Source organism: Meles meles, chromosome 20 (assembly GCF_922984935.1).
Source record: "Meles meles chromosome 20, mMelMel3.1 paternal haplotype, whole genome shotgun sequence".
Classification (NCBI taxonomy): Eukaryota; Metazoa; Chordata; class Mammalia; order Carnivora; family Mustelidae; genus Meles; species Meles meles.
In genome coordinates this window covers 26,317,612-26,330,952 of record NC_060085.1, presented here as the reverse complement: position 1 = coordinate 26,330,952, position 13,341 = coordinate 26,317,612, and the positions used below count along the sequence as shown (strand labels likewise).

The following is a 13,341-nucleotide window of genomic DNA, read 5'->3' as shown; positions in this document are numbered from 1 at the left end:
TCAACATTATGTTAGTAATGCTCTTGTTTCTTTTTTTCTTACTTATTTATTTATTTTTAGCATAACAGTATTCATTGTTTTTGCACCACACCCAGTGCTCCATGCAATATATGCCCTCTCTATTACCCACCACCTGGTTCCCCAACCTCCCACCCCCCCCGCCCCTTCAAAACCCTCAGGTTGTTTTTCAGAGTCCATAGTCTCTCCTGGTTCATCTCCCCTTCCAATTTCCCTCAACTCCCTTCTCCTCTCCATCTCCCCATGTCCTCCATGTTATTTGTTATGCTCCACAAATAAGTGAAACCATATGATACTTGACTCTCTCTGCTTGACTTATTTCGCTCAGCATAATCTCTTCCAGTCCCGTCCATGTTGCTAAAAAGTTGGGTATTCAGCCTTTCTGATGGAGGCATAATACTCCATCGTGTATATGGACCACATCTTCCTTATCCATTCATCCATTGAAGGGCATCTTGGTTCTTTCCACAGTGTGGCGACCGTGGCTATTGCTGCTATGAACATTGGGGTACAGATGGTTCTTCTTTTCACTACATCTGAATCTTTGGGATAAATACCCAGCAGTGCAATTGCAGGGTCATAGGGAAGCTCTATTCTTAATTTCTTGAGGAATCTCCACACTGTTCTCCAAAGTGGCTGCACCAACTTGCATTCCCACCAACAGTGGAAGAGGGTTCCCCTTTCTCCACATCCTCTCCAACACACGTTGTTTCCTGTCTTGCTAATTTTGGCCATTCTAACTGGTGTAAGGTGATATCTCAATGTGGTTTTAATTTGAATCTCCCTGATGGCTAGTGATGATGAACATTTTTTCATGTGTCTGATAGCCATTTGTATGTCCTCATTGGAGAAGTGTCTGTTCATATCTTCTGCCCATTTTTCGATATGATTATCGGTTTTGTGTGTGTTGAGTTTGAGAAGTTCTTTATAGATCCTGGATATCAACCTTTTGTCTGTACTGTCACTTGCAAATATCTTCTCCCATTCCGTGGGTCGCCTTTTTGTTTTGTTGACTGTTTCCTTTGCTGTGCAGAAGCTTTTGATCTTAATGAAGTCCCAAAAGTTCATTTTCTCTTTTGTTTCCTTTGCCTTTGGAGACATATCTTGAAAGAAGTTGCTGTGGCTGATATCCAAGAGGTTACTGCCTGTGTTCTCCTCTAGGATTCTGATGGATTCCTGTCTCACGTTGAGGTCTTTTATCCATTTCGAGTTTATCTTTGTGTACGGTGTAAGAGAATGGTCGAGTTTCATTCTTGTACATATAGCTGTCCAGTTTTCCCAGCACCATTTATCGAAGAGACTGTCTTTTTTCCATTGAATATTTTTTCCTGTTTTGTCGAAGATTATTTGACCTTAGAGTTGAGGGTCCATATCTGGGCTCTCCACTCTGTTCCACTGGTTTATGTGTCTGTTTTTATGCCAGTACCACGCTGTCTTGGTGATCACAGCTTTGTAGTAAAGCTTGAAATCAGGTAACGTGATGCCGCCAGTTTTGTTTTTGTTTTTCAACATTTCCTTAGCAATTCGGGGTCTCTTCTGATTCCATACAGATTTTAGGATTATTTGCTCCAGCTCTTTGAAAAATACCGGTGGAATTTTGATCGGCATGGCATTAAAAGTATAGATTGCTCTAGGCAGTATAGACATTTCAACAGTGTTTATTCTTCCGATCCAAGAGCATGGAATGGTCTTCCATCTTTTTGTGTCTTCTTCAATTTTTTTTCATGAGTGTTCTGTAGTTCCTCGAGTACAGATCCTTTACCTCTTTGGTTAGGTTTATTCCCAGGTATCTTATGGTTCTTGGTGCTATAATAAATGGAATCGATTCTCTACTTTGCCTTTCTGTATTTTCATTGTTAGTGTATAAGAAAGCCACTGATTTCTGTACATTGACTTTGTATCCTGCCACGTTACTGAATTGCTGTATGAGTTCTAGTAGTTTGGGGGTGGAGTCTTTGGGGTTTTCCATATAAAGAATCATGTCATCTGTGAAGAGAGAGAGTTTGACTTCTTCCTTGCCAATTTGGATACCTTTTATTTCTCTTTGTTGTCTGATTGCCTTTGCTAGGACTTCTAATACTATGTTGAACAAGAGTGGTGAGAGCGGGCATCCTTGTCGTGTTCCTGATCTCAACGGGAAGGCTGCAAGCTTTTTCCCATTGAGGATGATATTTGCTGTGGGTCTTTCATAGATAGATTTTATGAAGTTCAGGAATATTCCCTCTATCCCTATACTTTGAAGCGTTTTAATCAGGAACGGATGCTGGATTTTGTCAAATGCTTTTTCTGCATCAATTGAGAAGACTATGTGGTTCTTCTCTCTTCTCTTATTGATTTGTTCTATCACATTGATTGATTTGCAAATGTTGAACCACTTTGTAACCCAGGGATGAATCCCACCTGGTCATGGTGGGTAATCTTTTTAGTAATGCCCTTGTTTCTTAACTTTATTTTCATTGCTTTCTTATATTCACTATTATATAACCATATAATGATTTGTGATTTTAGTTTTATTGTTCTGGATATTTGGTTTTCTACTTACGCTATTAATAGCAATGCTGCTGGGAACATTTCTGTGCCTGTATCCTGGTATATATATTCATGCATTTCTCCCAGGCATTATAACATATATTTACTTTCCCATTTACTTGCTAAGGCAAAACTCTTTTCTAAAGTAATTCCAATTTTATACTCCTATCAGCAATGCCTAAGAGTCCTATTATTTTACACCCTTACTTATGCTTGCTCTTGTGAGATATTTTAAATTTGCTAGGCTGTTCTCTTAACTATAGAGAACAAACTGATGGTTACCAAGGGGGGAGGTGAGTGGGGAGGGGGGAGTGAAATAGGTAATGGGGATTAAGGAGTGTACTTGTTCTGATGAGCACAGAGTGATGTATGGAATTACTGAATTAGTATATTATACACGTGAAACTATATTATATTGTATACTAACTAATTAGAATTTAAATAAAATTTTAAAAAAAGAAAAGAGAAAAAATTCTGTTCTGTTGAGTGGAAATCATTGTATTTTTAATTTGCATTTTCTTTTTTTTTTTAAGATTTTATTTAATTGACAGAGAGAGAGCACAAGGAACGGGAGCAGCAGTGGGAGAGGGAGAAGCAGGTTCCCTTCTGAACAGGGAGTCCAATGTGGGGCTTGATCCCAGGACCCTGGTATCATGACCCAAGCTGAAGGCAGATGCCTAACCGACTGAGTCACCCAGGCACCCTAATTTGCATTTTCTTGAAAATAAAAGAATTTGAATACTTTTCTTATCCTTTTAAAAATAACTTTTGTACTGTGAAGGTACCATATGACAATAGTCTACAGTCTTTGGTTTAAAATCTTATTTGTCTGATATAAGGATTGCTATCTCAGCTTTCTTTTGATATCAATTAGCATGATCAATGGTTTTCCACCCCCTTACTTTCAATCTGGAGGTGTCTTTGGATCTGAAATGAGTCTCTTGCAGACAGCATGTCAGTCTTGCTTTTTTATCCAGTCTGATACCATGTCTTTTGATTGGGGCATTTAGCCTATTTACATTCAGAGTAACTATTGAAAGGTATGAATTTAGTGCCACTGTATTACCCATAAAGTCTCTGTTTCTGTATATTGTTTTTGTTCCTTTCTGGTCTATTTTACTTTTGGCTCTCTTTTCACTTAAAGGATCCCCTTTAATATTTCTGGCAGGTCTGGTTTAGTGATCACAAATTCTTTTAGTTTCTGTTTGTCCTGGAAGATTTTTAATCTCCTATTTTAAATGACATCTAGCTTGATAAAGTATTCTTGGTCACATATTTTTCTCATTTAGGACCCTAAATATATCATTCCAGTGCTTTCTAGCCTGCTCTGTCAATAGGTCTGCGTCCATTCTGATGTTTGTACTCTTGTAGGTTATGGGCTTCTTGTCCTGAGCTCCTTTCAGGATTTTATCTTTGTCTCTGAGATTTGCAAGTTTCACTATTATTGAATATTCACTAACATTAAGGTATTGACCTATTTTTATTGATTTTGAGGGGTGTTCTCTGTGCCTCCTGGACTTGAATGCCTGTTTCCTTCCACAGATTAAGGACATTCTCAACTATAATTTGCTCCAATATACCTTCTGCCCCCCTTCTCTTCCCTCTTCTTCTGGGATCCCAATTATTCTAATATTGTTTTGCTTTATGGTATCACTTATCTCTTGAATTCTCTCCTCGTGATCCGGTAGTTGTTTATTTCTCTTTTTCTCAGCTTCTTTATTCTCCATCATTTGATCTTCTATATCACTAATTCTCACTGATTCTCTCTTCTGCCTCATGTATCCTAGCAGTTAGAGCGTCCATTTTTTATTGCATTTCATTAGTAGCTTTTTAATTTCACTTTGATTAGATTTTAGTTAATTTCTTCAGAAAGGGATTCTCTACTGTCTTCTATGTTTTCTTTTTTTTCAAGCCCAGCTAGTATCTTTATAATTGTTATTCTGGACTATAGTTCTAACATCTTACTTGTATCCATACTGAGTAGGTTCCTGGCAGTTAGTACTGCCTCTTGTTCTCTTTTTTTGAGGTGAGTTTTTCAATCTTGTCATTTTCTTAGTTATTAACCTCCTCCTCCTTTCCAAAACTTTTCATATGCTTATTGACTATTCAGAGTTCCTCTTTTGTGAAATGCCTTTACATGGTTTTGCCTATTTTTCTTCGGGGTTTTGTGTTTTTTCTTTTCTTTTTTTTTTTTAAAGGTTTTATTTATTTATTTGAGAGAGAGAGAGACAGACAAGCAGAGGGAGAGGCAGAGGGAGAAGCAGATTCCTCACTGAGCAGGGATCCCAGCACAGGGCTCAATTACAGCACCCTGGGATCGTGACCAGAGCTGAACGTAATCGCTGACTGAACCACCCAGTGCCCTCTTTTTCTATTGATTTGTAAGAGGGTTTTGTTGGTTTTTTTTGTTTTTGTTTTGTTTCTTTAATTGTGATAAAGTATATACAAAACTTTTTAAGCATGCTGCTCAGTGTAGTAGTTTTGAAGATGTGATTAGTAAGCATCCTTTTTTTTTTTTTTAAACTCTGATTTATTTTAACTTTTTAGTGGTGTTTTTTGATGAAGAGAAATCCTTTATTTTAATGCAGTTAAATGGAACAATGTTCCCCTCTTTTTTTTATTTTTTATTTTTCTTGCTCTAACGTTTTTATTGGCCTTTTGGATTGAAATGGGAATTTATTTGCCAGGAAGGATGATCCCATCATACTTCTGCTTGAACCAGCACATGGCCTTCTCTTTCCTAATTCTGTGTTTGGCCCCAGTGTAGCCTGTCCTTTGCTTCTTATCTGCAGTACTGCAACCTTGTCTACCCAGCACCACATAGAAGACCAGGCCATAGATACCAATGCTTGGGTCATATTTGATCCCCAGATTGATGTGCTCCTGGACCCAAGCCAAGGTTTCCAATATCAGAGAAGTTATTTTTTCTTGACTCACACCTTTAGACATTTCTCCAGGATTTCTTCTACCTTTGCCCCACGGACTGTGCAGTGAACGGCAAGGCAGTCTTTTCATTTCTCCTGATACCAAAAGATCTAGTAGTATATCTAGCTTTGGAGAATACGGATCTGGCCTGTGAGCTGCTCCAGCATCTTGGCTGCCCAGGTCAGTCTGTCTCTACTCTCCCCAACACAGATGTTGAAACAAAGTTTGCAAATGTAAAGTTCCCACATGCGGTTCTCCTTTTCATCTTGATCCACCATGGTGGAGAACAGGAAGAGCCCCCCCCCCCCCTTTTTAGAGAAGGAGAGAGAGAGGGAGAGAAAGATGGAGAGAGATGGGGGAGAGGGACTGAGGGAGGGGAGAGAATCTTAAGCAGGCTCTATGCCCAGTGTGGAGCCCAGTGCAGGGCTTGATCTCACAACCCCGAGATCATGACCTGAGCCAAAATCAAGAGTCAGACACTTAACTGGCAGAGCCACCCAGGTGCCCTCAGTGTTTCCTTTTATACCTAGTGCTTTCTGTGTCTTGTTTAAGAAATCCTTCCCTACCCAAAGGTCATGATGATTTTTTCTTGTATTCTTTTTTAGAACTGTCTAGTTTTTTTTTTTTAAGATTTTATTTATTTATTTGACAGATAGAGATCACAAGTAGGCAGAGAGGCAAGCAGAGAGCAAGAGAAGAGGAAACAGGCTTCCTGCTGAGCAGAGAGCCTAATGTGGGGCTCTATCCCAGGACCCTGGGATCATGACCTGAGCCGAAGGCAGAGGCTCAACCCACTGAGCCACCCAGGCGCCCCTAGAACTGTCTAGTTTTGCCTTTCAGGTTTAGGTTTTCAGTCTTCCTAGAATCTTATTTTTGTGAATGACATGCGGTCCATCCTAATTATTTTTCCACATAGATGAGCAATTATATGTTTATTAAAGAGACCGTCCCTTCCCTGCTGCTCTGCAGTGCCACCTCTATCATGTATTAAGCGTCCATATTTATGCAGATCTAATTTAAGACACTCTCTTCTGTTCCATTGGCCTTTCGGTCTGTCCTGGAATCAATACCATGCTGACTTAATTACAACAGCTTAACTGTGATAGCAATAATACATCTTTTTTCCCCCTTTAAGCCACTAGTTTTTAATTTTTGTTTTTTTATTTGAGTGTAGTTAACACACAATGTTACTTTAGTTTTAGATATACAACATAGTGATCCAACATCTCTATACATACTCACCACAGTGTAGCTACCACCTGTCACCATATAACACGCCTGCAATATCATTGACTGTATTCCCTGTGCGGTACCCGTTACTCCCATGACTTATTCATTCTATAACTAGAAGCCTGCATCTCCCAATCCCTTACACCCATTTGGCCGTTACCCTCACCCCTTTCCCTCTGGCAACCATCAGTTTGTTCTTGATTTATAGGTCTCATTCTAGCAATAATAAGTCTTGATACCTGGTAAAGCATGTCCCCTCATTCTTCCTCACCAAGTTTCTTGCTTGTTCTTGACCCTTAGCATTTTCATATCAATTTTAGAATTAGCTTATCACATTTCATAAAATAACCTTTTGGGATTTTGGTTGAGATTGCCTCAGACTGATAATAAATTTTGAGAATTAGGACCTTTCTAATATAAATTTTAAAATTTGTTTTCTCATTCCACAAAACTCTGTTAAGATTTTGATTAGGAATGCATTAAATAGAATTGGCACATTAAAAAAAAGAATTGGCACATTTATACATATATACTTCCAATTCATGATATCTCTTTTATTTATTTGCCTCTTCTTTAAATCTCTCAGCATTTTATAATTTCCTCTATACAAGTTGTACACATCTTTTTAAGATAAATTTTCAGGTACTTAATATCTTTTAATGTTACATTAAATGATATCTTTAAATTTTTAAATCTTTTTTTTTGTGCTCGCTTCGGCAGCACATATACTAAATTTTTAAATCTTTTTATTACGTGAATACAGAAATATATTTAATTTATTTTTTATTTTTCTAAAGATTTTATTTATTTGACAGAGACACAGCAAGAGAGGGAACACGAGCAGGGGGAGTGGGAGAGGGAAAAGCAGGCTTTCTGCCAAGCAGGGAGTCCCATGTGGCACTCGATTCACAGGACCCTGGCATCATGACCTGAGCTGAAGGCAGATGCTTAATGACTGAGCCACCCAGGCACCCAAAATATAATTAACTTATAAAAAATTAATAGACCTTATTTTTCAGAAGAGCTTTAGATTTATATAAAAATTGAGCAGATAGGGGAGCCTGGGTGGCTCAGTGGGTTAAAGCCTCTGCCTTCCCAGGGTCCTGGGATCAAGTCCCGCATCGGGCTCTCTGTTCAGCCAGGAGCTTGATTCCCTTCCTCTCTATCTGCCTGTCTCTCTGCCTACTTGTGTTCTCTGTCAAATAAATAAATGAAATCTTAAAAAAAATTTGAGCAGATAGTACAGAGAGATCCTATATTACATAGTCCCTGTTGCCCCTCCCCCCAACTCAATTTACTCATTATTACCATCTTACATTAGTATGGTACATTTGTTAGAATTAATAAACCAGTATCAATACATTATTAACTAAAGTCCACAAGTTATTCAATTTTTCTTAGTTTTTACTTAATGTCCTTTCTCTGTTTCAGGAGCCTATCTTAGACACTACATTATATCTAATTGTGACTTCTTGGGCTCCTCTTGGTTCTGACAGTTTCTCAGATTCATTTTGTTTTGTTTTTAAGTAACATCCACACCCAACATGAGGCTTGAACTCACAACCCTGTGATCAAGTGTCTTATGCTCCACCAACTGAGCCAGCCAGGCTCCCCCTCTTTTGTTTTGTTTTTAATGACCTTGATAGTGTTGAGAAGTATGGGTCAGGTATATCAGAGGGTAGCCCTGTTATGGAATTCTTCTGATGTTTTTCTCATGATTAAACTGAGGTAGTGGGTTGTCTGAAGGAGGATCACAAAGGTAAATGCCATTTTCATCACATCATATCAAGGGTACATATTATCACCATGACTTACCACTATTGATGTTGACCTTGATCACCAGTCTGAAGTAGTATTTATCAGGTCTCTCCACTCTTTTCTCTCCCTTTCCATAATATCCTCTCTGGAAAGAAGTCATTATTTGCAGCCCACACTTCAGAGTTGGGAAGTTAACATTCTCCCAGAGTAGAGTAGCTACATAATTTATTTGGAATTCTTCTACATGGGAGATTTGTCTTCTTCTCCCCTTATTAATTTATTCAGTTACTTATTTACATCACTATGGACTTATAGATATTTATTTTATACTTTGCACTATAATATAAAATTTGTTATATATAAATTCATATTGATCACTTGATTTTTTCTTAATTTCTGAAATTTCTTTTTTCTTTAAAAACCTTAACTTTAAAAATGTTGTATATTGGAGTGCTTGAGTGTCTCAGTCAGTTAAGTGGCTGACTCTTGATTTTGGCTCAGATCATGATCTCAGGGCCCTGGGATCAAGCCCTGCATAGTCAAGCTCTGTGCACAGCAGGGAGTCAGCTTGAGGATTTCTGTCCCTCTCTAACTGCCCCTCTGCCCCTCAGGTGAGTGTGTGTGCTCTCTCTCCCTCTCAAATAAATACATAAATCTTAAAAAAAATTAAAATGTTATATATTTTTTATTTCTCTTCATTTTAATAGTTTATCAGAAGACTTTTTTGGGATGTCTACATATACCATTGTATAAATTACAAATAGTGAGAGTTTGGTTCTGCCCTCATAAACACGACATGTTTCCAAAACCTTGTTTAGAGTATTAGAAATTTTTGGTTCCTCTCTTTTCCATGCTTTAGTTTTTCTACATGGTGTATTATATCTGGAATTTCTTTTGTAGGAATCCAAACGCCGAATGAATTACTTTTTAGATGTCTTCCTATTTTCTCAAGAAGACTTAGCTTTAAATTCAGCTACCCTTATGTGGCCTAGGAAAATTAATCCCATCTTTGATGAAAATGATGAGGTAAATATCTTTTTCAGTATGTATTTTTGTCTTCTGACATTTTAAGCACATTTATTTGATCTATCTTTAAAAATTATATCTGTCAATACAAGTTTGGGGTTTATGGTCCTGCAGGTTAAGAACAGGCTGTTAGGCTTAATACAGGGTCTGGTGAGAAGTGGGACAGACATTAAAGAGGTCAGAACTATTATAGACTGGTAATAATAGTAAGCACTGCCTTAAGTGCTTTGCAGTTAGTAATTCATATAATACCTGCAAAAATTGCAGGTATTTCTATTTCCCCATTTCACAGATGAGAAAAGTGAGTCTCAGAGAAGTTAAGTAACTGGTCCAGTATCAGAAAAGAAGTAGCAGATTCAGAATTTTATATCAGACTGAATATACTTTAGATTTTTGGGACAGTTCTAGTGTAAACCAGCTTCTCCTAAAGTGGAAAGTGAGATGATATAGTAATGAAAAAACAAGTCAGATAAACCGAAGTTCTAGTGCAGATTTTGGCTTTTATGACTTTGTGATATTGGACGTGCCTCTTGATTTCTATAAGCCTAAATTTCTTCATTTCTGAACTGATAATAATAATAACTGTGCTAATGTAAGTAAGGTATTGGGTAGTTCCTGACATGTGCTCAGTAAGAGGTAGCTTCTACTATTATCCCAGCATTTGTTAAATAAAGTATCTAATTAATGTAAAAAGATCATTACAGTCATTTCAGAGAGCTAGGAAAAATTTTCTGGGTGGTTTATTATTCTTTTGTGTTTTTATATTAGTTTACATTTTTGTACTCATTTTTACTTCTGTAGTGTTTTTTATTACCATACAAAGCATTCAGATTTCTGACTTGTAAGTTTCCTTTGTAACAAAATAATTAACCTGATCAAATTTTCTTTTAAAAAGCTCATTGAGAATGCTAAACATAAAAAGGAAAATGAGCTAATTGCCAAGAGAGAGAAACTGATTTTGGAAATAGAAAAGGAATCACGGAGCATGGAAGAATTTACAGAATTTGCAGAATTGGACCGCATGCAACAGGTGTGATAAACAAAGAAGAGAATAGCTCTGACAGGCTTATAGATTAATACTGGACATGTTTGCATACATTGAAAAATATAGAAAAACATGCTTACTATGGCAAAGAGGGGTCCGACTCTTGGGCCTGGAACTTGTACTACTTATGTGATCTTTCTTGTGACTTAGTTTTCTATCTGTAAAATAGATGGAACCATATCTTTTGCTTCATATCAGGTGAAGTTGATATTTAAAGTTGCAGTGTGGGTGACTGGTGGCTCAGTCAGTTAAGTGTCTGCCTGCAGCTGAGACCATGATCCCAGAGTTCTGGATCGAGTCCTGCATTGGTCTCCCTCTTCAGCTGGGAGTCTGCCCCTCCCCCTTGTTCATGCTCTCTCTCTCTTCCTCTCAAATAAATAAAATCTTTAAAAAAATAAAGTTGCAATGTAAATGCAAGGACCAGCCTATGCAGTGTCATATAATCTTATTTTTTTATAACATTACTTGGATATTTCTTAAGACAAAAATTATTTGCTTTCAGTATGTGACAGAAGTAAGGCAACTACAGAAACGTATTCAGGAATCTGAGGAAGCAGTTCAGTTTATTAATAAAGAAGAGGAACTTTTCAAATGGGAATTGACAAAGTATCCTGAACTGGATAAATTGAAAGTGAACATTGAGCCCTATCAGAAGTTTTTTAATCTTGTTCTGAAGTGGCAACGAACAGAAAAACGGTAATTTCTGGTAATGTAATAAAAATTAAACAAATGATGTAAAAGGATTTGTAAGATGTAGAGTGATTTTTTGATGTTGCTGTTGGCTAAATGTTTAAAAGTAGGACATGTTCGTCCATTGGAAAGAGAACCAACTGTATTACAGGAGAAATGCCAACTGGTGCTAAGGTAGCACCTGACCTTACTAATATGTAAAGTCTCACTTGGGTTTTTCAGAGCTGATTCACTTTTTTAAGCAACTTACTGAAGTTGACTAATATTTCTGAAGTCAAATCTGCATTTCATTTGGCTACTTTTAGTCATCCATTTATACTCTGATACATATTTTAGCACATGCAGCATGGCTAAGATGATGGTGTTGATCTTTTCTCTCTACCATCAACTCTACCTGTGTGATTGAGAAAACTGTTAATCGCTCTTGCCCATAGTTGTTTCCCCTAAATGAGGAGCCTAGCCTAAAGAATCTCTAAGTCCTCCTTTGCATTCCAGAAGTTTCTGAGTTTAATATTTTGTCTTTCAATTCAGGTGGATGGATGGAGGGTTTTTGGACCTTAATGGGGAAAGTATGGAAGCTGATGTGGATGAATTTTCCCGAGAAATTTTTAAGACACTGAAATTTTTCCAAATGAAGCAAAAGAAGGAATTACAAGAAAAAAGAAAGGCAGCAAAAAGGCGATCTCTAGGAGAAGAGAGACTTGAAGAAGAACCGAAGGAGAATCCGACTATTACTATGTGCTCCACAGTAATGGAGCAGATAAAAGTTTTTAAGGTACGAATACATTTCATGACATTTTAGAAAGCCCTGGGAGGAGCTGTTCACATCATCCAGTGCTAATGAAGAGAAAGAGAAAGATTTGGAAGCAAAGCCAGCTGAATCTGGAAAACTTGATCTATTACTAAATGCATTCTTCATCCTTTACTGATAAAGTCATTGAAATCAGTCCCTTCGTAGAACAATGCATGGCAAATAGCAAAGCTTAGAATGACTAGCCACAACCACATAGAAGGGTAAAAAAACAACTAGTGCAGACCAGTCAGCCTATCCAAGGGCAACAATGAAGGGTATCAATTAGTTGGGAAAGCTTTAAAGTTACACCACTTAGGTTTGTATCACAATTCCGTGCTTGGTAGTGGCATTCCTTGGACAAGCTATTTAGCCTCCCAGGCTTCAGTCATTTTTTACAAGAGGATAATAACTGTTTTTGTGACAATGAATAAGGCCTCCAGCATCCCTAGGCAGCAGAGAAGTGCATGTTCAGAGTGCAAACTTGGATGGGATTTGTAGCATTGCTCCTGTCTGTGCCCAGCGCTCTCAGAGATTCCATGAGCTGCCTGAAATTTTTTTTAAAGAAACCACATAAAATAGTTTTCAATACTTAATATAGTTGTGTGACTTATAAAATATAAAACGATATATTTGAGGGGCACCTGCGTGTGCCAGTTGGTTAAGCATCTGACTCTTGATCTCAGCTTGGGTCTTGATCTCAGGATTGTGAGTTCAAGCTCAGCATTGGGCTCCATGTTGGGTGTGGACCTACTTAAAATAAGAAAAGATGTATCTGAAAAGTCTCCTTCCCATGTTTCTCACCCATATAACTCAGGTTATCAATGTTATGACTTTCATGTGTTTACTTCCAGAGTTTGGGTACACATATAACAATGTGAATATATATTCTTATTCTTCCATCTTTCTACATAAAATATAGTAGACTATATGTATTATTTTCCCCCTTCGTTTTGATTACTTTATCTTTGAGACTTTTCTCATCCTATATAACCTTTCTCTCTCTCTTTTTTTTCTTTGCACCTATGTAATATTATATATTGGTATTAAGATTTTCTGTGTGTGTGAAGTTGTGACTGCAAGGTAAATTCCAGAGTAGTAGTAAATGCCAGGTTAAAATCTATGGGTCAAATTACCTTACATAGGGGCTATACCTATTTAAAGTCTCATCACCCTCAACAAGAGAATATCCTCCAAACTTGGGTTTTTGCTAATCTGCTAAGAGAATTTTCATTTTTCTTATTACATAAAGTGTTAAGTATATTTGTATATATTTAAGAATGTTTTGTATTTCTTTGTGAACTGTTGGGTCTTATCATTGTCTGTTTAT

The 13,341-nt window shown here is 37.3% G+C and overlaps 1 protein-coding gene and 1 pseudogene across 1 annotated transcript in view; one reads left to right on the top strand and one right to left on the bottom strand.

Moving 5' to 3' along the window:
• DNAH12 (dynein axonemal heavy chain 12) overlaps positions 1 to 13,341 on the top strand; it is a 247,019-nt gene that overhangs the window by 44,596 nt on the left and 189,082 nt on the right. The window contains exons 15-18 of the mRNA XM_045992256.1: positions 9,361 to 9,486; positions 10,382 to 10,516; positions 11,034 to 11,227; positions 11,753 to 11,996. Coding sequence (XP_045848212.1) covers positions 9,361 to 9,486; positions 10,382 to 10,516; positions 11,034 to 11,227; positions 11,753 to 11,996 — 699 coding nt within the window. The remainder of the gene's footprint in view (positions 1 to 9,360; positions 9,487 to 10,381; positions 10,517 to 11,033; positions 11,228 to 11,752; positions 11,997 to 13,341) is intronic.
• Positions 5,224 to 5,750, bottom strand: LOC123933205 (annotated as a pseudogene).